This window comes from Spea bombifrons, chromosome 4 (genome assembly GCF_027358695.1).
Source record: "Spea bombifrons isolate aSpeBom1 chromosome 4, aSpeBom1.2.pri, whole genome shotgun sequence".
Lineage (NCBI taxonomy): Eukaryota > Metazoa > Chordata > Amphibia > Anura > Pelobatidae > Spea > Spea bombifrons.
This window is the reverse complement of record NC_071090.1, coordinates 93,928,484-93,951,467: the sequence shown is the minus strand read 5'-3', so window position 1 is coordinate 93,951,467 and position 22,984 is coordinate 93,928,484. Positions and strand designations below refer to the sequence as shown.

Sequence of the window (22,984 nt, the reverse complement as noted above, 5' to 3'; positions counted from 1 at the left end):
GGAGTCGGGACCAGGCGAGGCAGCCCTGGCGTCAGAGGTAGGTACAGCGGCGCGCGTGACAATATATATATATATATATATATATATATTGTGAGCTGGGATCATGTAACCACACAGTCTTAAGGTTTGATATACCACGTAAGGCTAAATTATTTTTAGAATTGTAGTCCTTTTTATTAAAAGGTCTGTAAACAAACATAAATAAAACAAACAAAAAGAAAAGCCTTGTTCTCTGAGCACTTACTGACAAACAGCAACTAACTATCGTTGGACGGCTTACCCGCTACCAACAAAAACATTTAGCACAGACCTTTTTCGTTTAGGAACCGTTCAGCAGGTTTGTAAGGAGAAAATGCAGTCTCACTCACTGCTTGTATGTTTCTCACCTGAATAACTCACAGGGCTCCTTTTTGTAGCAGCCCCCTGTTGCTCATTGGTAACAGGTGAGTAACAATCTGAGAGAACCAGAACTCCTGGACTGGCTTCATCACCTGCTGCAAGTAAACTGTGGAGTGGAGCACTGGCCCTCCCTTCTCTCCAAATGCTCCACCCCAGGGACCCAAACACAACTACAACATTACCATTATTTTGTTGGTAACAAAACATTCTCCCTGGGGTTATCGAATACATTGCACTGCAGTATTTTGTGGGAAATGTACATGTTATCCACCACCATGCCCTGTCACAATATATATATATATATATATATATAAAAATATATATTTATAAATATATATATATGCTGAAATGTACCCTGCATCCATAACAAATTAGTGGTATTGTACTATTCCTACAGGTATACTTTTTTTTATAACAATTCAACTGGAACATGTCACCAGTTTAATCTATAACTGCTGTTAGTAAAGACAGTCCTGCTAAATGCTTCTCTGTAGCTGATTTCCCTGGTTGGTAGAAACATATTTATCTTCTCCTACATCTGTGTCCTCTATTAATCCTTGTCTCTACTCCTTACGTTGTCTCCATGAGATATACTCCAATTTCTTGTTGCTACAAAAGAGGCAAAGGGTCAGAATATTGCTTCATTTATCAAACATTATCAGTTTAAACCCTAGGGCACAAAAAGCCTGCATCTTTGAGCAGAAAATAATCTATGAGGAGAATGTACCTCTTTGTAGACTCACAGGGAAGATACTCAGTTACTATTATTTGTAGTAATTAATCCTTATCTTGGATATATCATGTTAATGTTTATGCATGGAGTAAAGTCTAGTTCACAATAAGGCAAAAAGGTCATGTGCCCAAGGGCCCCTGGTGGCTTCCACTGCTTATTTACTACACTATCCTTATATAATTAATGTATTTGTCTGCAATGCACAACAAGAGTACAGAACGTGTTGTGCTGGGCAATGTGGGAGTCCATAAAGGGGCCTACTTGGTGCATGGGCACCCTGTCCTGCAGCAGGAGGTACGGTCAGGCGCCATTTCTGGAGCATGATCAGAGATGGCAGAGGGTCCTAACTACTTCCTGTCATTTGCCTGGATCGGTCAGTAAGAAGCTCCTTTTAAGTCACATGTTACAATAAAGTAAGAGTGGGAGCGACATTGTTCTGTGCTTGAAAAGATCAGAGTTATTGTTTCAGGATTCCCCAGGCACAAGTCTGCAGCCACGGTCGCAGAGATAGTCTAAGTAGGCGGCAGCTTGGATACATACCAAAGCCAGGAGTTTTTTGTGATTTTTAGCGTCTGCTAAAAATGATTCCCCTTTTCCGTATTGCATGTACACACACAAATTATACATTGTTTTGTTGAGGACAAGAAGGGCCTTCTTTTAAAATCATAGAAATACAAAAATCATAGTAATTATTAGTGATGGTATGTAAAAAATGTTTTGCAGATTTGTCTTGGCACAGCTTTTAGGGGGCTTTGTGGGGACCAAAACTTGCTTAGCGTGCTTCAACCGACTTTGTCTTTGGCCCCCCCCCTACCGTATCCTTAAATATGTTTCTGTGGAATCCCACCGACTGGACCTTTCTAATCCCAGGCTAAATTATGTTGTGACTCTCTTTGGTTGAATAAAAAAGTTCCAGAACTGCAGAAAGGAAATCCAGTAATAAGACTGAGCAGCACTGACTCTGTAGGGTATGTCTGCCAAGACCCCACCGATCTTGATCCCCTGGCTCAGAGATGCTTAGCTTTGGGATATAATGTCATTTGTTGGCTGAATAGTGTAGTGACAAGACCACTATTCCAGTCCTGGTTTACAGTTTACTTAGAATAACTTTCAGGGATCACATCCATAGGTATATTTGCCACTAAAAAAGTTCTAAGCCATGAAGAAAAAGTCGTACTTTGACGGACCTACATTCAAGATTTCTTCTGCATTTATCTGTCAGATGTTAGATATTCTATACAAGAACAGTATGTTGTAGGAAGGTGACATCATGGAAATGATAGCATGGCTGCTACATATGTTCTGTTACACTTCATTATACTTTTACTGTATTTATATCAGTTGTCTTCTTCTGAATAAGCCTATAGATTTTAAAACATGTTCTTTTCTGTTTAACGGAAGCATTTATGTCATCCACCTTTTAGAAGAACATTTATCATACCATTTCTCAATTAATACCAGAAGTCCCGGTAATTAAAGATAATCCACTTTGGCGCCCATTAAATGGGGGTCCAAGGTTACTGTACTAATCATCCATAATTGAAAAAATTTTATTCTAAATGTTATTTATGTTTGTGTTTAGATTAGGAGAAATATAGTATTTAATATCACTGTAATTTAAGGAGGCAGAAAATGGCCAACCTGTTAATGGTATTAAGAGAGAGAGGCAACTGAACCATAATTGGCTGATGAGATATACTTTCAGTACATCACAGAAACAATCTGAACTCTGTCATAGTTGAATCTGTGGTTTACTCTTAAGTAACGGGCAATTACTTCCATCAGCGCTATCTCGCTCTCTCTCTCTTTTTTCGTCTAATGGCGGAGCATTAAAGAAGGTTTTTCTAAAATATTTGTCTTCTGGATAAAATGCTTTTTCATGCGTGCTTACAGTCTGAGAAAAATAAACTTTAAATGCACATCATAGAAAAAAAGAGACTGGCTGCATTCCCGAGTCTCAAATGTATTTAATGAGGTTTTAGAAAGCTAAGCTTTGTCTTCTCTTGGATTGATTCTCTCCATTCAGGTTTGCATGGTTTTCAGTGTCTTATGGACCCATTATACCTGAATATATTTTATTTTAACAAAAAAATCTTACTCTGTCTCATTTATGTTAACATCCTATACTGTAGTAATACATTTAGTGGCCAGTATTTTTGCACAATGATTTAATCCACCACCCATTATCAGACTTATTATCAGACCTATTTACAGGGAGAATAGATTCGAACACATTTTACGTTTTATTTAAATGGCATAACTCATTAGTACTAACGATAACAGAGCTCTGCACACAACATGTGTGTTTTACTTCTATACAGGGCTGCGGTGTTACTTTAACAAGCCTCTCAAAGATGTACAGTATCTCACAAAAGTGAGTACACCCCTCACATTTTTGTAAATATGTTATATATTTTCATGTGATAACACTGAAGAAATTACACTACAATGTAAAGTAGTGAGTGTACAGCCTGTATAACAGTGTAAGTTTGCTGTTCCCTCAAAATAACTCAACACACAGCCATTAATGTCTAAACCTTGGCAACAAAAGTGAGTACACCCCTAAGTAAAACTGTCCAAATTGGGCGCAATTAGCCATTTCCCCTCCCCGTGTCATGTGACTCGTTAGTGTTACAAGGTCTCAGGTGTGAATGGGAAGCTGGTGTGTTAAATTTGGTGTTATTGCTCTCACACTCTCTCATACTGGTCACTGGAAGTTCAACATGGCACCTCATGGCAAACAACTCTCTGAGGATCTGAAAAAAACAATTGTTGCTCCACATAAAATGGCCTAGGTTATAAGAAGATTGCCTAGACCTGAAACTCAAATAGTTGAGCGCAGGTGCACAGCGTCATATTCAGAGGTTGTCTTTGGGAAATAGATGTATGAGTGCTGTCAGCATTACAGAGGTTGAAGTGGTGGGGGGTCAGCCTGTCAGTGTTCAGACCATACGCCTCACACTGCATCAAATTGGTCTGCATGGCTAGAAGGAAGCCTCTTCTAAAGATGATGCACAAGAAAGCCCACAAACCGTTTGCTGAAGACAAGCAGACTAAGGACATGGATTACTGGAACCATGTCATGTGGTCTGATGAAGCCAAGATAAATTTATTTGGTTCAGATGATGTCAAGCGTGTGTGGCGGCAACCAGGTGAGTGTGTCTTGCCTACAGTCAAGCATGGTGGTGGGAGTGTCGTAGTCTGGGCCTGTCAAGGTCTCTAACATCCACCAGGACTCCAGTGGCAACCTGTAAAGCTCTGGTGAACTCCATGCCCAAGAGGGTTAAGGAAGTGCTGGTAAACAATGGTGGCCACACAAAATATTGACACTTTGGGCACAATTTGTACATTTCCACTTAGGGGTGGACTTACTTTTGTTGCCAAGGTTTAGACATTAATGGCTGTGTGTTGAGTTATTTTGAGGGGACAGTAAATTTGCACTGTTATACAGGCTGTACACTCACTACTTTACATTGTAGCAGAGTGTCATTTCTGCAGTGTTCATGAAAAGATATAACAAAATATTTACAAAAATGTGAGGGGTGTACTCACCTTTGTGAGATACTGTATATACAGTCTCTACTGTATCTAGTGTATACTAAGGAGTAATTTGATAGCTCTAAATCAATATGCGTCTACGAAGCGGTACTTACAAGAGGACAAGTTGATCAGTAGAGTAGGTGTGCAGAGCAGCCATCCCAAATCCACCTACTATTATTTCTCAGTTTAATTTGAAAACTGGAGTAAATTCCCTTTTAGCACTGGTATAAAGAAAGGAGGATGAATAAAGACTGGTGATCCACAACGTATCAGGGTAACACATCAGCCATCAACCTTACTGCTGAGCTTCTCAACGTTGAAAATAGGACAGCTGGGGAGATAGTCATTGTAACCAGCCCATTAGACAGGGGTGCACTGGAGAGCCTGATCACGTAATATGCCTGCCTGGCCTGGCAGCAGGACTGCTGAACTCTGGACCTGTTGTCCTAGGCTGTCTGCTTGTGATTTTAATAAACTGGAATCACTAACTAATTAAAGCCATTAACTATGACATCTAATCACTTGTCGTCTGAGCGTGGAATAGGAGTATGAGTGATCTCCGTATTTCAGGGGTTCCCTTGTCTAATTTACATGTGTCTTATATGAAACTGGTTATTTTAAAATAGAAATATTTATTACATTTCCCCATAAATCATTGGATTAACAAACAATATCTAAACAACAGGATACATCACCTTCCGGGCACTAAACAAAATTTCATATTATCTGCGGTCCTCATTTTCAAGCTGAATCACGTATCATGCTGTTTTGCAGATGGCCTTAGTTCTCACTATCACAAAAGCACTCAAATGTATTCAACACGCGTGCTGCGTCTGATTAATCTTACGAGCAAAAGGAAAATAAGAAACTCGTTGGAATGAAGCAGGCACAAAACAGAAATGCTCTACAGTTCAGAATGGTTATGCGCTAATGCTAATCTATTACTTAAAAATATTTATGTTAAATCAAATTAACAAAAGTGCTATATGTGATTTTTTTTCTGAAAGGTTCAAATGTTTCATGATATTCCATTAGCGATTATATATTGTCTGCCTCATAATGCGAAAATTGTATAATTTTATATAAGAACTGGTGCATTAAGCATACCCCTGATGGGTAAACAGAACTGTATAGATAAAGTTAATATATCTGTATTCATATGAAAACATTAACCAAGACATGTTAAAACCACGTATACAATTTGCAAGTCCCTTCAATGCTGTGTCATTTTTATATGAACAAGAATATGCCATTTTTGGGATGTCTTTAGACACCCCACTATATTTTGAATGATCATATGCAACATATTTACAGGAGAAACTAAACATATATGAAAAAAACTGAAACAAGGAAATATTACCTGTCCACAGCAATGGCCGTTAAGGTGAAAACTGATACATAGACAGTTACTGGCTGCATCAGGAACACAAAGTAACACATAAATTTTCCAAAGACCCATCCCTGCGGGTTAAAAGCATATGCCAAAGTGAAGGGTACACAAGTGGCACACATCAGCATATCAGAGAATGCCAGGTTTCCAATAAAGAAGTTTGTGACATTATGCATCTTCTTGGTCCTGCAGATGACATACAGAAGCAGGTAGTTTCCAAAGATGCCAATCAGCACCACCAAGGTGTAGCATGGTATTATAAGAGGTTTATATGACTGGATGAGTTGAACGCCGGTGAATTGGGAGCTTGAGTTGGAGCTGTTTAGGTTGACCATGTAGATAGTGAGATTGCCTGGCTCATAACTCCAACCACCTGTGGTCTCCATGATTTAGATCTTCTTACTAAGCCTTAACGGTAAATTAATTAACTTCAAATATGTCTCCTCATTGGGAGCCTAGTACTGCACTATATAAAAAGGTCTCCCATAATATAGTTGGCAAAGACCAGTTTAGAGTTGGATATTTAAGATGTCGGTTTCTAAAACTGGAGAACTCCTTTTTAAAAGCATTACCAGTGCTATCTAAACAGGACTTAATGTAAAAGATTGTTAGAACCTTTAATTTGTATAACGTGGCAATTTGGTGACATGTGTATTGATACTGTCGAATCAATTATTAGGAGGCTTCAGTTGATACGGTGGTTCCTAGTGGATGGTCTATTCAAAAATGATCCAGGATTCTTCTGGGACACCCATAAACACAGTTACAGAGAGATTTACGTTTAACAGCCAACTTCTGTCTAAACAATATGTCTGATCCGGTCTGATGTAGATTTCATCTGTATCATTTCTCCTCAAAAAGTTTTTTGAGAGCAGTGACACTTCCGGTTTTAGCTCATGGTGCTCCTTCCTGTTCCTTCATTGACACAGCTTCTTAAAATTACATTCCTAGAGAAAACACAATAAATAGATTTTAATAAAAAGTAAAAGAAACTTATATGTGTTTAAGAGATCTTCATAATAACAGTTCCAGGCATTTTGTTCTCAACTCCCACATCCAGTTTAATTCATGATTTAAATATGCAGTATTATGCTTTACAATACACACCTGCTTTGTTCTGTATACTTTAGCACTTTTATATTCATTTCATTTTAGAGGAAAGGACGTAAGGAATGATAAACCGTGGAGTCTAATGCTGAAAGCATGAATTGATACCAACTCCATGTGTGCTTGTAGTCAACATGCATATCGCAAAGTGTCAGAAATGCACATTTCATCAATTACACCTGTATTAAGTAGAGGCCGCTTTACAGTACTGTTTAATATACCAGTTAGTTGCTGATCTACAATTGTTACAATATCAGCTTGTATTGACTTTCTCATACATCCTCATCCAGTAGGAGGTTGGGATGATTCGGGTCTTCATTCCATAATTTGGAGTCTAAAGCAGTGGTTCTCAAGAAGGTCTACCTACAAGTGTTTTTTCTTCTGCAGCCATTGTGTCCTCTTTTTGGAAGGAGTTCTTTTTCAACCTATGGGCTACTATTCATAGCAATAATATGTATTCCTTTTTGCGCCTAGCAAGGGAATATAGCTGACGCGTTTGCCATTCAGTTTCATTTTAACCCTTTCAGTACAAGCTAAACAGTACCCCCAATTATTCCTGTATTAACTGTGTACAGGGATTTCTCACTGTCATAAAGAACTCATCTGCTCACTGGGGCTTAACTTCAGAAGAACATCTGAAAACCTACCCTTCAACTCAGCCTGATCAGTCTTACATTTCTTCTCCTAACTGATTTACTATTGGCATTTCCATCCTTTGTGTTTGTCTGCTCCATTGATCGTATGCACAGTTTAATTAGATGTGGGAAGACGAGTGGCGTGAGAGAATCAATGATGGTGTATTAGCAAAGGGATATCATTACTGTTTTTCCTTTGAAGAGATTCTCGTTTCATAAGGAAAATATGTTTACTTTTGCCTTTGATGTATAGATTTCAAGTGGACCTGTCTCCCTAAAAGATTTCATTAGACTTACCTTTAGAAACTACCATATTTTTTTTAATTGTTTTTTTTCAACTCCCCAACATTTCTTGTGCCAAAAGCCAGACATCTGACAACCAAGCCAGCCAGAGACAAGTCTTCAAAAGAACCAAAACAAAACATACTGTGATGAAGCAGAATGTTGCGATATTACGATACATCCTGATCCTTTTTAAGTAGGCTGTGTGTTCGCTACATGGGAGCTGTAATAAAAGTCTGTGCTGTAGGACAGACTTCAATTGATTCCACTGTTCAGTGGTTCACAATCTTGGAATGCAGGCACTGTGACTCCAAAAAATTAAATTTAAATATAAAAAGGGTCCTTATTATGCTGCTAATTCAAAAACCCTGGCTATGAGGAAAAAAACACTAACAATTTCAGTTTCTCTTTCACTTAATCTAAATACTGGCTGGTCCATAAAGGAATAACCATTGGCTAAGAACCATTCTCATTTGAGGGAGACTTCACCGCATTGACGTTTTGAACTTTTTCCTCTTGAGTAAGCCAGGAATTTCTGGACTTTTACCGAGGACTTTTACTGGACAGCCGGTGGACTTTTTAATTGAAGCCCTGTTCGCACAATACATTGTGCAATGTACATCTGTGTTGTGCCACCAGATACATATACAATACATATATGTTGTGCCAGTCTGTGAGCAGGTTCAATACATTGCATTATTTTATATGTTTTAAAGCTATACTGCGCCATTGGTGTATTTTTATTACTATTTTTCAGAGCCAAGAAATAAATGGAAATATTTATATACTTCTCCTTACAGTTACTTGTGAGTGCGCATTCACGCATATTATATTCTTTTTTGTGATCATACAGAATTACAGTATATATATATATATATATATTTTTTTTTATTTTTTTTATTTTTTTTGTTTGGTTTTTTTGTTGTTGCGTAAGCACCCCTTTTTGGTGGATTTGGTTATTGTGAGTACCTAAAGAGTACTGATGAGTCAGCAACACATTAGAGGAGTATTATAATTAATTGAATTTAATTCATTTATATACATACATTTATATACATGATTGTGGTATTTAATCATGAATTTAATAAGCTAGCTAGAGAGCCAAGATGCTTGTGAAGTCATGCTTAATGCAAGCAATTCTAATGAAGGGGATTGAAGGGGGAGGATCACTTAAACCAGGCCAAATGTTGCGTTTTAATAAAAAAAAAGAAACATAAAATATATATAATACACAGGGGATTATTTATATATGCCGGACAACAGCATTGTGGTCCTTGTGCAGAATGCTCAACTGCATATTTTAGACCTTCAAAGCAATAAAGTTCCCAGCAGGGAAAAAGTCACAGAACGTGCTTACATCTTTGGTGTGTATGCTGGTAGGTGTTCTTGACTTAAAGTGTTCATGTGTATGCCTTAATGCGCATACATCCAACACCATCATTTCTTCTTGCATATACCATCTCACGATAAAGTTACAGAGGAAGATTTTGTGCTATGATTCAAAGTTAAGCCACCTAGAGAGTGACTAAAAAATCTTCACTAACATAAAAAGTCACACTATTATTGACTATATTAAAAAAAAATAGAAACATGGCAATATTTTTAATCAGTCCCTAAATTGAGTCCCCACTTAATCTCAGTGGGGACTTCACTCAAGAGACCAAATCAGGAGAAATGTTACATGTTTAAATTGTCCAGAACTCACGGAGCCCAATATAGCATATTAATCTATATAAATTAGACAAGGCATAATCTAGAAACACATAAAAAAAATTGTCTATGATGGTAATTTATGAGAATTTTATTTTTATAATATTAGAATTTATTTTATGACAACTCTCTCTTTACAACATATTTCTGTTATGGCAAACTCAAGATGACAGACAGTCTAATATGTACATCTGAAAATGACTGCTGAATCTGCCACATCTAACGATTTGTCTTTAGCCATTTTCTGTCCCATGCAAATATTCCACATTTTGTTATTTCGATACAGCACTGACATACCAGTTAGTGCCGATAAGGCTATAGTTCCTCATTTTAAAAATGAAGCCAATATATATATATATACTACTCTGCTTTCCTGTTTTTAATGGAACAAGTTTTTTTTTGCTGTTTCCATGAAGTTGGAAGCATAGCATTGTCCCAAATGTCTTGGTATGCTAAAGGGGACCAATCCATTCTGCTTCCAACTTTATAGGAACAATTGGGGGAAGGCCATTTTCTATCCCAGCATGACGGTGCCCCAGCGCACAAAGCAAGGTCCATAAAGACATGGTTGGATGAGTTTGTTGTGGAAGAACTTGACTGACCACACAGAGCCCTGACCTTAACCCCATCCAACACCTTAGGGATGAACTGGAACGGAGATTGCGAGCCAGGCTTTCTCATCGAACATCAATGCCTGACCTCAAAAATGCTCAACTGGATAAATGGGTGAAAATCCCACAGAAACACTCCAAAATATTGTGCAAAGCCTTCCCAAAATAGAAGCTGTTATAACTGCAAAGGGGGGGGCAACTACATATTAATGTCTATGTATTTAATGCAATGTCATAAAATTCCCTTTTGGTGTAATGGTGTACTTTTATCCATATAGTGTATATAGGGTATAGTGTATATATATATATATACGTACATATATGCAATCAAGATATTGAATTGGAGTAATCAAATGCTTTTCAATCTCTTTATTATCTAGTTATACCATTAGCAATGTTATTAAATACTATGGACTTCATTTTTTTGATATTTTATTTCACACAGTTTCCAGGTATTACAATTAGGGAAGCATTATTAAAGATCTACTGCAGAGCTCTTCCAAATGGACTCATTAAATGTATTCTAATTTGCTTTATTTAAGTCATATTATTTCTAGCTTATGGCTGTGTGTTTCATATTTACAACTCGTTGAATTAAAAAAGGATGTCTGCAATCAGTAATATTCTGCTTTAGCATTCTGCACAAAAACACAATCATGACATACTCCATGGAGGGGTACAAACTATATAGTATCAGACAAATGCGTCAATCACACAGAATACTGCGGAAAGTTCAATACCTACTGTCCACTGAAAATCTTTCCCAAAGGATTAGACTAATCAGACATATGGCCACAAACTTTTCCAAATCAAAGAAACGCAGTAGGACATTTTTCTTTTTCCCTTTTATGAGCACATTGCAAAGGGAATATAATAACCACTTACAAGTTCAAGCGTGGAGAGTGAAAAATGATTTAATATTCTGTACATCCTCTTGAAAATTTACCTAAAAGACACGTCTTTCATACTATTATTATTTTGGTGTTAGTAGGATATCCCTGTTTAATCGCTGTCGCTCAAATAACAAAAGTATAAAAATACATCGTAATTGTAAAAATGGTGATCAATAGAAATAGCTTGCAAGAATAGTGGTGTGCAAATTAGAAAAACAAAATCCTATAACTATTTTTGTTCATGAAATGAAAAAGATTTGTTCAAGTAAGGTGTTAGGTTTTCTATTACTCCCCACCTTTATTGCTATGTTTCCCCCCCCCCAGAAAAGGCATTTTATTGGTTTCTGCGTGTTTCCTTTGGGTTCTAAGTATTGATTTGCGCAGTATAAATGGATACCAACCCAACCAACCAACAACACCTTTTTAGTTCATTTTGTGGCTGGGTAATTGCTTGTACAAACTGATGTTTCACAGAGGGGGTCTGTCATCTTGGAGATTTACTTTTTTATTTTACATTAATTGTCAAAAAAGTATTTCCGAAACTATCGATCAATTTAAGCGCTTTACATTTAATAAAAAGTACACATTTCATGTCTGTGTTACAATACTACCAGAATTGTACAATACTACCAGAAAAAATATTGGTAGGTTATATTTTCAGGTGCTAAATATTTTTCTATTTTTCTATTTGGAAATGAAATTTGTTGTCACTCATCTTTACTCACATTCTCACTCACTGTCACGCTCTCATTTACTCTCACTCATGCTCTCTCTCAATATCTCCCTACCATCTCTGTCGGCCATTTTTGTGTCCCCATCTCATTTTCCACCGGTCCTCTTCTTTTTTGCCTCTTCTTTTTCCTGTCCTCTTCCTTCTGCTCCATTCACCGGGCCTCCTGGAGCACTTCTGCACACCCTCTCCTCAACTGGAGAAATGAGGAGAGGCTGTCCGCAGGCTTCTGCCATTTGGAAGTACTCCAAGTGTCCAGAATAATGCAAATGGATTCATGGATAAGAGAAGTGTTTCTGCACCTGCAAATCTGTGTTTATTTTTCTGGCCTCTCAGAGTACTTCCGCACTGCTGGGGAGAAGCAGATGAAGAACGAAAACTGAAGAACAAGAAGAGGCAAGAGAAGACACTGAGCTGGAGACATGTAAGCAATCTGCGAAGAAGATAGGAAGACGTTGAGAGAGAGTGCGAGACAGTGTGAGAGACCAAGAATAAGAGTCAGAGTGAAAAAGCAAATACAAAAAAAATCAGCTCTTTCTGCTTCGTTTTCGTTTGGAGTCCTTCCTAGTTTTTGGCCATGTATATGAATTAAAGAAATTGGCAAATTTTGGTTAAAATAAAAATTCATGTGAATCTGAATGTACTAGTCTACTTTAAATACCATAAAATATGTCTACTGCAGTCAATGGCCTTATAAAAATCATGGCCTAACAACCTATATTATGATTGTTACCATAGGACAATTACATATCCAGTTCTTCCAATTTGGTTAAGTGGGGCAAGTAAAGAAAAACGCTAATGTATCACTCTATACACAATATGTCTGGACGCTATAATCTAACTTATTTGTTCCAATGGCCTGGATTCTGCTTACCTTAAAATCTTGGCATCATCTCTGAATTATTATTATATAACTTTGAGGAGCTTCTGGCATTTGAAGTTACATTTTCCACGTAGAGAAAACATTAAATGTGCTCTTTAATATGCGAAGCAAATACACCTTAGCAGATTTATCATCGTATTCTTTTCTCGGAGGGTTTACAGTAATCACATAAAGATAAACACTTCATTTTCTATGGCTCCTGCTTTTGAATCACCTGACACTTAAATGTTTCCCTGCAAAATCCTGGGAAATGATTGGGCGTTCAACAGCAATAGGAATAATATTTCTAATGTTGCTTTTAGTTAATTATTAAATTCATGGAACAGCATGGAACGCTAACTCCTTACAGTAACACTCACTCAAACACCATATATTCACACACACATACACACACATTCTATCCCGGTACTATCATCGGTGCAGCATGCTCACAGCTCCTCAGGAGCCCTGTCCTCACTATAGCTCAGACTGGTCTGGCGCTGTCCTATTACCCTGGTCAGCATATATTTTATTTGTTAACCAACTGGTTACTATAGTGATAAGAGCACTTGACAAACTTTGGACCATAATGTACAAAACTCTCTGAATCCAGATGGATGAGCAGATTATTAAATAGTAACGATGCTGTCTGTGCTAACACAAAGCTTAGTTTACCCCTCAAGTAGATTAATGCATGTTCATTTATTTCAGCTCTTAATTAGCGAATGACAGACATGTCACTTAGGCTAATGGCAGCTTGTGTCTGTGCCCAAAATCTGTTCTCTACTTATAACAGGGTCAATTATCCATGGAAATTCAAACACTGTCGCTAACACATTTTGCTTGCTTGATTTAACTGTACCATTACCTTATACTTGAATATATTTTCCTGCCATATATTTCATAATAAATGCAGATTTCCTATACGATTATTTGTGCCTTTTACACATATTTCTCTTTTAGCCGATAATATACATATGTGTACAACTAATGGTTTAACGAGATGTATCATTAGCTACTAGAAAATGCAAAGACAAATATACCACTGTAGTAATGAGTAAAACTCCATACTTTTGTTTTACTTTACTGAGAACAGCCTCCCAGCAGAAGTGAAAGAGGCTAAAACACTGAAGGAATTTACATCAGGCAAGATGTGTAGACTAGATGGGCCGAATGGTTCTTATCTGCCATCAAAGTCTATGGTTCTGAAAGCATGGTTATGGCTTAGGTGCATGATTGACTGTAACACATAATGCGTAGTCATAGATAGGTTATAGAGGATTTAGGAGCCAGTATGGCTGCCACTGGGATATAATCATCCTAATGAGACATTGTACTTATCAAGCATTTTTTTAAGATGCATTTTTAGACATATTTAGAATTTTGATTATAGATATAGAAACCCAACCCAATGCTCAAGGTCCACCACAAAGCCTGGTTGTCCCTTGAGAACATCAGAACTACCTACGTTAATACATACTGGTCTGATGACCAAAACTCTTTCTTACATTGCCACATAATCAGAAAAATCTGCAGGACTAGGCCAGGCAAGTATATATTTTTTAATGGTTACCCAGATACCAATAATGTGTACAGTGAACACCTCATGATATACTGGACACTAAGCATCAACCACTAGATCTTCCAGCTTATTTAACTAAACAATATATCAACAACATTAACATAAGATAAAAGCCCCCCCCACTTTAAAACAAATGCCCCTTGAGCTTGAATGAAAGTACAAAATGTTCAGTATTGAAACTTTCACAATTTAACCCTCTGTGGAGTTGGTTACAGGACGGCTTTCCCCATTCAAGGGTAACTTCTCCAATGTAAGCAATTACACTTACTCTATATAAATATCAAAGTTACAAGCAGTTGTCTGGATTTTTGCAGAAAAATAAATGCCAGAATTTAATTTAATGCCAGAAGTACTCGCCTCTGCTCTTGCAGAAAAAAAAAAAAAAATGTTTATTGACACCAGTTGACATAATACATTGGATTTTTACAACATATGCATTGTTTAGATAATAGAAATTCCAGATTTTTTAGTTCTTAAAAGCATGTGTGAGCCACATTCTTCTTAAAACTCTCCATTTTGGATTAAAGTATGAACGCTGCCGCTTTGTGATTTTTGATTCTTAATGTATAATTTGCATATCACCTTCAGAGATATAATACCGGGTGTGCAAGCATGCCATAACATGCAGACAATGTAGCACGCCTGAGCATGGGAAAAACACTGGGTGGCAGAATGGCCAGACAATGTGGGGGGGGGGGCTGAGCAGGCTTGCAATACATGGCCTCTAAGCATGGTGATAAAGCAGAAGAATGAAAAATCATTCACTGAGAACTCATTTGCCTTATGTTCTTGTACCATAAGAGGTTGCTACAATTACTGCACTTAGTACAAGAGGATCTCAATCAGTGTTTTTGATCTCCATAATTTGTGTTCATAATGTAGTAAGACTCTGTGTGCATTCATTATGTAAAGAAAGCATTACTTCAATATCAACTATAAAGAGAAGGGAAACAATCCTCTTGTAAAATTGTAGAAGCCTGGGTAGTACCGTCTGGGTCCAGTATTTCACAAATACACTATAATATTCACTCATCCTAACACAATACAATAAAACACAATCACTCTAACACCATACACATACATACACACTGTCTCTTTCTCCAGCATCTCCACTCCATCTCCCCCATGCCACTAGCCTCATCCCTGATGCTTTAACACCATACACTAACATACATACACTCAAGCACTACATGCTAACATGAACTTGAACATGAACACACTCTAACACCATACACTAACATATACGCACTCTCCATAATGATACACTAAGTCACTTACTCCAACACTATACACCAACAGACATGCTAACAACATACATATGCACTTACACATACATACATATGCACTTACACATACATGCATATACACACTCTGCCCCTTAACTCCTCTCCCCTCTATTCTCCTATCTCACTCCAATACAGATTGCTGCTCTTCCTGGCTCCCCTTTCTCCCTTTTATCTCACGCAGAGCCCCCTCTTCATTGAAGCACGCATGCTGTGTGAGAGCTGCTGCTCTACTACCATGAGGCCACATAACACATGTAGAGTGCCTGGGTGCCATATGCCCGCCTTAGCGTGCCACTTTGTGGGAGAATTAAGACTCTGCTGGCACCCTGCTGGTCAACTTGCTACACAAGTGCAGCATGCCAACATAACTAGAGATGCAGGTGAGTGAGGGATTATAAGAGGGCAAAAATGAAATCTGCCCCTGGTAGCAAGAGACACCCAATTGTTGCTTACTTACTGGTATGTACCGTATTTGCTCGATTATAAGACAAGGTTTTTTTCAGAGCAAATGCTCTGAAAAATCCCCCTCGTCTTATAATCGGGGTCGTCTTATAATCAGACCTCAAATAGGTCTGACTATGAGACGACTAAGATCCAGATCCCCCGCAGCTGCAGGGGACCTGGATCCTCCTGTCTCCCCCCCCGCCCCACTTACCGGTACTTCTGAGTCCCCGGTGTGTAGCTGGGGCAGCGTGTAGATGTCGCGTAGACAACTTCCACTGCAGCAGGAAGGAGGTGTGGCTAGCAGCGGGGGTTGTCTGCATCCATCGTGCAGACCTTCCCCGGCTGTCATATAGGGGGTATAAGGCATTTCTGGGGCAGATGTGCATAACTGGGGGGCAGGTTGGAAAATAGAAGGAAATAAAACCAAAATCTTTTTCTCAATCATAGCTTTTATTTAAAAAAATAGTTTACATGAATTAACATTTACTGGTAAAACTTTTTTCCTATAGGGTCGTCTTATATTCAGGCTTTTTCTTTTTTTTCCTAAATTAATAATCAGATTTGGGGGGTCGTCTTATAATCAAGCAAATACGGTAATTTATATATTTGTCTGCACACTAAACAAGCATACTCCAATCCATAGTAACATATAAAAATAGAAACAGTGCTAAATATTAAAGAAATAAAAGGAAAATCCATGTAATTAAGATATTCTTCTCCACTCACATGCTGCTAGAAGTTATTATCCCAAAGGGATCCTGACAAAGTAACTCTTGCCTTTTCCTTAAATTTACTCTGCAGAATGTAAGAAATGAACTTGCTTTACATGCTAGTCCCTCTAGCTTTGTCTGTCATCCTCTGACTGTCCCCCCTAATTAAAATTTCTGGGGATTCAACCGTGTTGCCTCAGGATCCTATGATCTTGATGTGCTTCTGCTTTGATGCTAGCACTAATGATATCTGCCGCTAATGACTTTTACAATTATTTATTGTCAGGCATGCGCAAATTGCTTTTTACTGCATTACTGTATTATTATAGTGCAAAATTGCCAAATTTATTTTCCCAGGACATAAGTGAGAACTGATATTATCCATGCTCAATGACATGTTCCAAAGGATCGGCATTTGGATGTAATTTTAAGAAAAACAAGAAATCTGTGAAGCAATTTTCCAGCATATATGAATGTTAATCTCCTTCTACTATTACTGTGATTCCACATACTCCGATTTTAAATATTTAACTCTATATAATTTTAAGTTGCACTTAAGCTCCATGACCACAGGACACACATTAAATATTAATATTAATAAAAAATGATAGGACCTGTACTTCATATTATACATATAGTTTTCCTGAAGGGCTATGTGATGTCAACCCATTCGTGGACACGTCTCAGCTCACTATAGTGGGGACCTGCTGGGGACGAGCCATTCTTACTCCATAATCACTCTGTTGGAGTCTTTGCCAAATGTGTTATTTGCCTTTAGGCTAATGTAGACTGTGCATCTATGTGGCCGGTCTCTCATCCGGTGCTAAAGGAATAACACTGGGCATGGTGGGGAGAAGACGGTTTGCAAGCAGGTTACACCGACAGGCTCAAACAGAAGTTCAGGCATTGTGAACGGTTTGCAGGATAGAAATGATCAGGAAAGGGATCTCAATGTGTATGACTGTTAGAACAAGATGGATCTAGAGGGTCAGAGGCTTATATGTAATGTAAGGAAGTTTTACTTTACCGAGAGGATGGTAAATAATTGGGACAGATTCCCAGAAGAAATAGCTAATACAGTAAGGGAATTTAAACATGAATGGGAAAGGCATATGGTTATCCTGAATGTAAGATGACACCAAGGACAGAATAAAGGATAAACTGTAGACACTTTTAGCAGTGGACAGGGTTCAGCATGGGCACCCTGACTGGTCTGTGGCTACGCTGCCCCATACCCAACAAACTACGATGCACTGTGTGTTCTCATACCTTTCTATCAGAACCAGTATTAACTTTTTCAGCAATTTGAGCTACAATACCTAGTCTGTGGGATTTGACCACACGGGCCAGCCTTCACGCCCCACTTGCATCAATGACCCTGTCGTCACCACTTTTACTTTTAATAGACAACTGCAGACGCGGAACACCCAACAAGAGCTGCAGTTATGGTTATGGAGTCGTTTAGCCATCAGAATTTGACCCTTGTCAAAGTCGATCCTTACACTTGCCCATGTTTCCTGCTTCTAATGCATCAACTTTGTGGATGAAATGTTCACTTGCTGCCTTATATATCCCACCTGCTGACAGGTGCCATGATAACAAGATTATCAGTTATTCACTTTACCTGTCAGTAGTCAAAATGTTATGGCTGATCGGTGTATATAGATATAATATTGGTGCTTGGGGAGCATGGTTAGGAGTCGACCATTTCTTAGTAACCTTAAAATGGGATATGTCCAATGACTTGTGCCTAAATACTCATAAACCTTACATTTCTGCATTGATATTAAAATCAAATTATATTTTTACTTATTTCCTAATAACATTTTATTTCTATTTCACATTAAACCCCTATCATTTTTTTCAATAATTAATGCATTTTCCCCAAGTAATGATAAAACTATGGTAAAACATGTAACAGTTCTGAACAGCACAATAATGGGATCTAGAATTTTTACAGGCAGTTGAAATAAAAACTAATTAATGACACTTTACATTTAAGGAAATTTACCGAAAGCTACATAATATGTGAAAGAAAAATGTCAAGTGCAGATTTTTCATTTCATTTTATTAGGTTTAATATTTCTTATCGAAATTGTAGCACTGGCCTTTTCGTTTATTTTTTTAGTGGTTTTGTGGGAATATCAAAGTCTAGTTTGTCAGATTACTAATGACTTTCTGCCCAAAAGTAAGTACATACTTTTTTCCTAATTAATAGTAAACTATATCTAAGTATCTGAACTGTCCCAGGCAGACAGGGTTAGTGGGACAGGTGAATTGATTGTACCAAAGCATGACTGTGACAGTGAAAATTAGACCCCAAAATATGTAGAGGCAGTGGGTGAAAAAGCATTACTCCTAAATGCCTAAATTCAAAAGTTCACTTTAAAGAAACAGCGTTTTCAATCTTTCAAAACCCGCTTTTTTCCACCCGGTGTTAAATCCCAAAGATATTTCTACTCTTTCTTTTGGCCCCAGGAATATGAAAAACAAAACATTTTTAGTTCAGGTGAGTTAGGGAAGGCCAGCACTTACACTCATGCTGTCGGCTTTCTCTGGAGGTTACAGGCAATTGCCCCATTCCATTGGCAAATCCAGAGGGCAGTGCCCCCCCCCATCGAAAGCATGTGTGTCTGGGTATCTGTCTGCATAGGTGTGTGTATTGGATTTGTGTATGTGTGTGGGTAAATGTGTGTGCATGGGTTTATGTGTGTGTGTGTGTGGTATGTTAGCTTATGTGTATGATTATGTCTGTCTGGGGTTGTGTATGTGTGTTTATGTGTATGGCTGGATTGTGTATTTATATATATATTGTTCTATAATTGCCCCTACTCTTGTCCCTGTCTCTCATGCCCCCTCCAATTACGATTGCTGGAGACACCATTGTTTGTTACCCGTGAAACTGAATCCTCGGATAATTGTGTGACAAAATGTGGTCTGCAGTCTTTGCAAAGTTAAACTAGATTAAACACAGATGATTTATTATCAAAAGAGAAAACTGCACAAGGATATTAAGCCAATTGTAGCTTCATTCTCTGTAGCTGAGAGCTTTCCTTCTTTGGCTGGAGCAGTCTGGATACTGAGACTCCTGGTACCTTGGCCAGTGTCTCAACACCCTGTCCATCATCTGGCTTTTGATGAGCTGTGTTGGTAAGGCGTGATGCTGGTGCCATGTAATGTGGGCGCAGTGAGGGTGACATACAGTCGGTTAAGCTTGCAGGATAATGCATAACATCACTGGCAATAAAGCAGGACAGACTGAAGACAGTACAGGGAAATAGGATGGCAATGCAGTGTCCAAGGCTCTAGCCCCAGATTAAAAAATTATATTGTGAGCTGTAGATCTGCATTGCTGACAATCTATATGTACCCAGCATTTTAGATCAGATTCCTGTGTTTTGGTTAAAGTGCTCCATATCACACTGTGATAGCAATAGGCCGGGGGGGGGGCACAGTGGATGGGGTAGATGGGCTGATTTTGGAATGAGGAACTCTCCAGTGTCCATAGAAAGGTGTTCTATCTCTTCACCAAACATTCAGAACATAGTGACATTTATTGGTCCCCTGTTCTACCTTCTATACTGTATACTGATATCACACGGCTCCTTTACTTTTTGCAATAGATAAAACCCTTGCAAAAAAAGTTGGCTCAGTCGCCATTTGTCACGGTGAGTAAAGGTTTCCATGAGAACTGGTTTTAGAACCAGCTACTTCCAGCATTTTGTGACAAATGTTCTAAAATATCTATGAAGAGAGTGGGACTTTGGAGGCTGCAAGGTTCTGTAGTAGCCTCCAAATACTCCTCATACACCCTGCCTTGTTTAGTGTGAGGGAGGTAAGCTCTTGTAGGTGTTATGGATGGGGAGACTAAGAGTATAATTTATTTGTCCTGATTTAGATCTGAGTTTGATTGGATTCAGGAGGTACTAGAGTTACTGATTCATTCTATGAGCACCTCTGATGTGGAGTATTATTTGGCAGTGTGCCACCAACCCGCAGCATTCAGTAAACAATTTGGCGATCTTCAAGCGGACAGTGGAACAAGAATAATTACAAGTTAAGAATAGTTAATAATACCGGTAATTTACTAGGGGTTTTAAATATTGTTTAATAAGAAATTTGGAGACAGAGAAGCACTTCCCTCTTCTTTTTGTTTCTTAGATACATGCTTAGGGATGTACTGATGATCAAAAATGTCTTAGAAGAACAGCAGAAGTGTAACTCTACTCTGAACTTCAAAACCGGCTACTGGAAATTTTAGAGAAAAAAGCGCATGGAATATATATATATATATATATATATTGAAGCCCATGGAGCAGCGCAGCTTAGGCGGAGTGGGCCTTGACAGAGCTAGGTGGTGTGCAAAAAGGAAGGATTTTAATTTAATTGGCTTAGAGTTGTTATGGGTGGGGTTATTAAGAGGGTATATAAGTGGCAACCATTTTGTAACTGTCACTTAACTGCTTATCCAAATCCTAGTTGTCCCACCCTCCCTCCCTTTAAGGTGGGTTGTGGGGGGTGACTACCCCGTTTTGTCACAGCGGCGGGGTTAGTTGGGGATTATTGCCTAATACGGCGTTTTGTTATGTTTTTGGTTAATAATTTGACTTGGTTCAAGTTATTGGTGTAGGTTTCGAGCTGGCCTGTGGCTCAGAACCTGGGGTGGTGTAGGGGTGTCTCGGTATGCCCCTGCATTGGTGTGTGGTTAAATTGGTGGTGTGGGGGTGTCTCGGTATGCCCCTGCAGTGGTAATTTGGTTAAATCGGTGGTGTAGGGGTGTCTCGGTATGCCCCTACATAATTATAATTTGGTTAAACGGTCTGGTAGGGGTGTCTCGGTACATCCCTATTGTGGTCAATATGTTAATATGTTAATATGTTAATGTGGAGGCACCTGGTATGTGTTGGTGCCATTATATGGTTAATTTATTGGTTATGTGAGGTCATTGTCAGTGTTAATAAGATGTAAACTGTTAATAATGTTAACCGGGGTGGCTGGGTTGACAATGACCTCTAAATATTGTATATATGTTAATAAAGCTGTGGACAAAATATTTTGCACCCAAGTAAAGTGTCTGAGTCATTATTTGGGTATAGGGGTACGATCTTCCTGGGGCACAAACTCAACTATGCGCTTGTCAATATATATATATATATGTGTGTGTCTTTTCTATGTGTGCTGAGACCGCCATAGCTTGTTGCCTGAATACTGGTTGCTTTAGAATTGTTCTGTATTTCCTCCGCTGTAGAATTAAGTGTTTGATGTGTTGCATTTACATGCAGAAAAAAACACAGATAGACAGGCAGGTCAAAATATTAAACATTCAGATATTTATGAAATGTAATGTTTTTTAAGATTGACATTTTTTATGTGGGTGTTAAAGCATTAGCGGGACTGTGGAAGATTAAATTAGGGGTTATTATTATAATCTCAAAAATTATAGGGGAAATTTTCATCTCGTAGACTTAAGTAGTGGTACTGAAGATTATCCCTCTGGAGATATCTGTGTCCTCCTTGTGGCTAAAGATTTTCACACTTTTATTGTACACTGTGCAGCCAATACTTTTACAGGTGTCATAAATACACAGAAAACGGCAACGTCTTAAGGCAGCTAGAAACATGTGCATGCTAAATGGATTAACAAAGGATGGTTACTTTTCCCTCACTATTACTAGTGGACCCTCTGCCAGACTGACCCAGCGTTTCTGTGAATCTGTGTAATTCTACATAGCGAATGGTTATACCAGCGTCATGGTACACTAGGGGTATAGCATCCTGTAATGGTGTAACTGGGTGAGCTGATGTGAATTTAGCCAGTTTCAAGCCCAGGACATGACTACTCCCTGATCTGTTGATGATGATGATGATGATGTGAAAGCCATAGCCCAACTGGTAAAAATGTTTGGTCTTCATGGGCAGTCATCTATATGAGCTGATTCTGAGGCTAATTCCATACAAGGCCCACCTATAGATAAAGGTGTTCAAGGAGTTCATCTAGTCCTGGGCTTACTTTTACCCCTGGTGAAAATATCAATGGGTGTGAGTAAAAAAGGGTTAATCTGCATGCAAA

At 38.3% G+C, this 22,984-nt stretch overlaps 1 protein-coding gene across 1 annotated transcript in view; it reads right to left on the bottom strand.

The window, feature by feature from the left end:
- The window catches only part of PRLHR (prolactin releasing hormone receptor), a 28,653-nt gene extending 22,205 nt beyond the window's left edge, over nucleotides 1–6,448 (bottom strand). The window contains exon 1 of the mRNA XM_053464276.1: nucleotides 6,033–6,448. Coding sequence (XP_053320251.1) covers nucleotides 6,033–6,448 — 416 coding nt within the window. The remainder of the gene's footprint in view (nucleotides 1–6,032) is intronic.
- Between the last annotated feature and the right edge of the window lie 16,536 nt (nucleotides 6,449–22,984).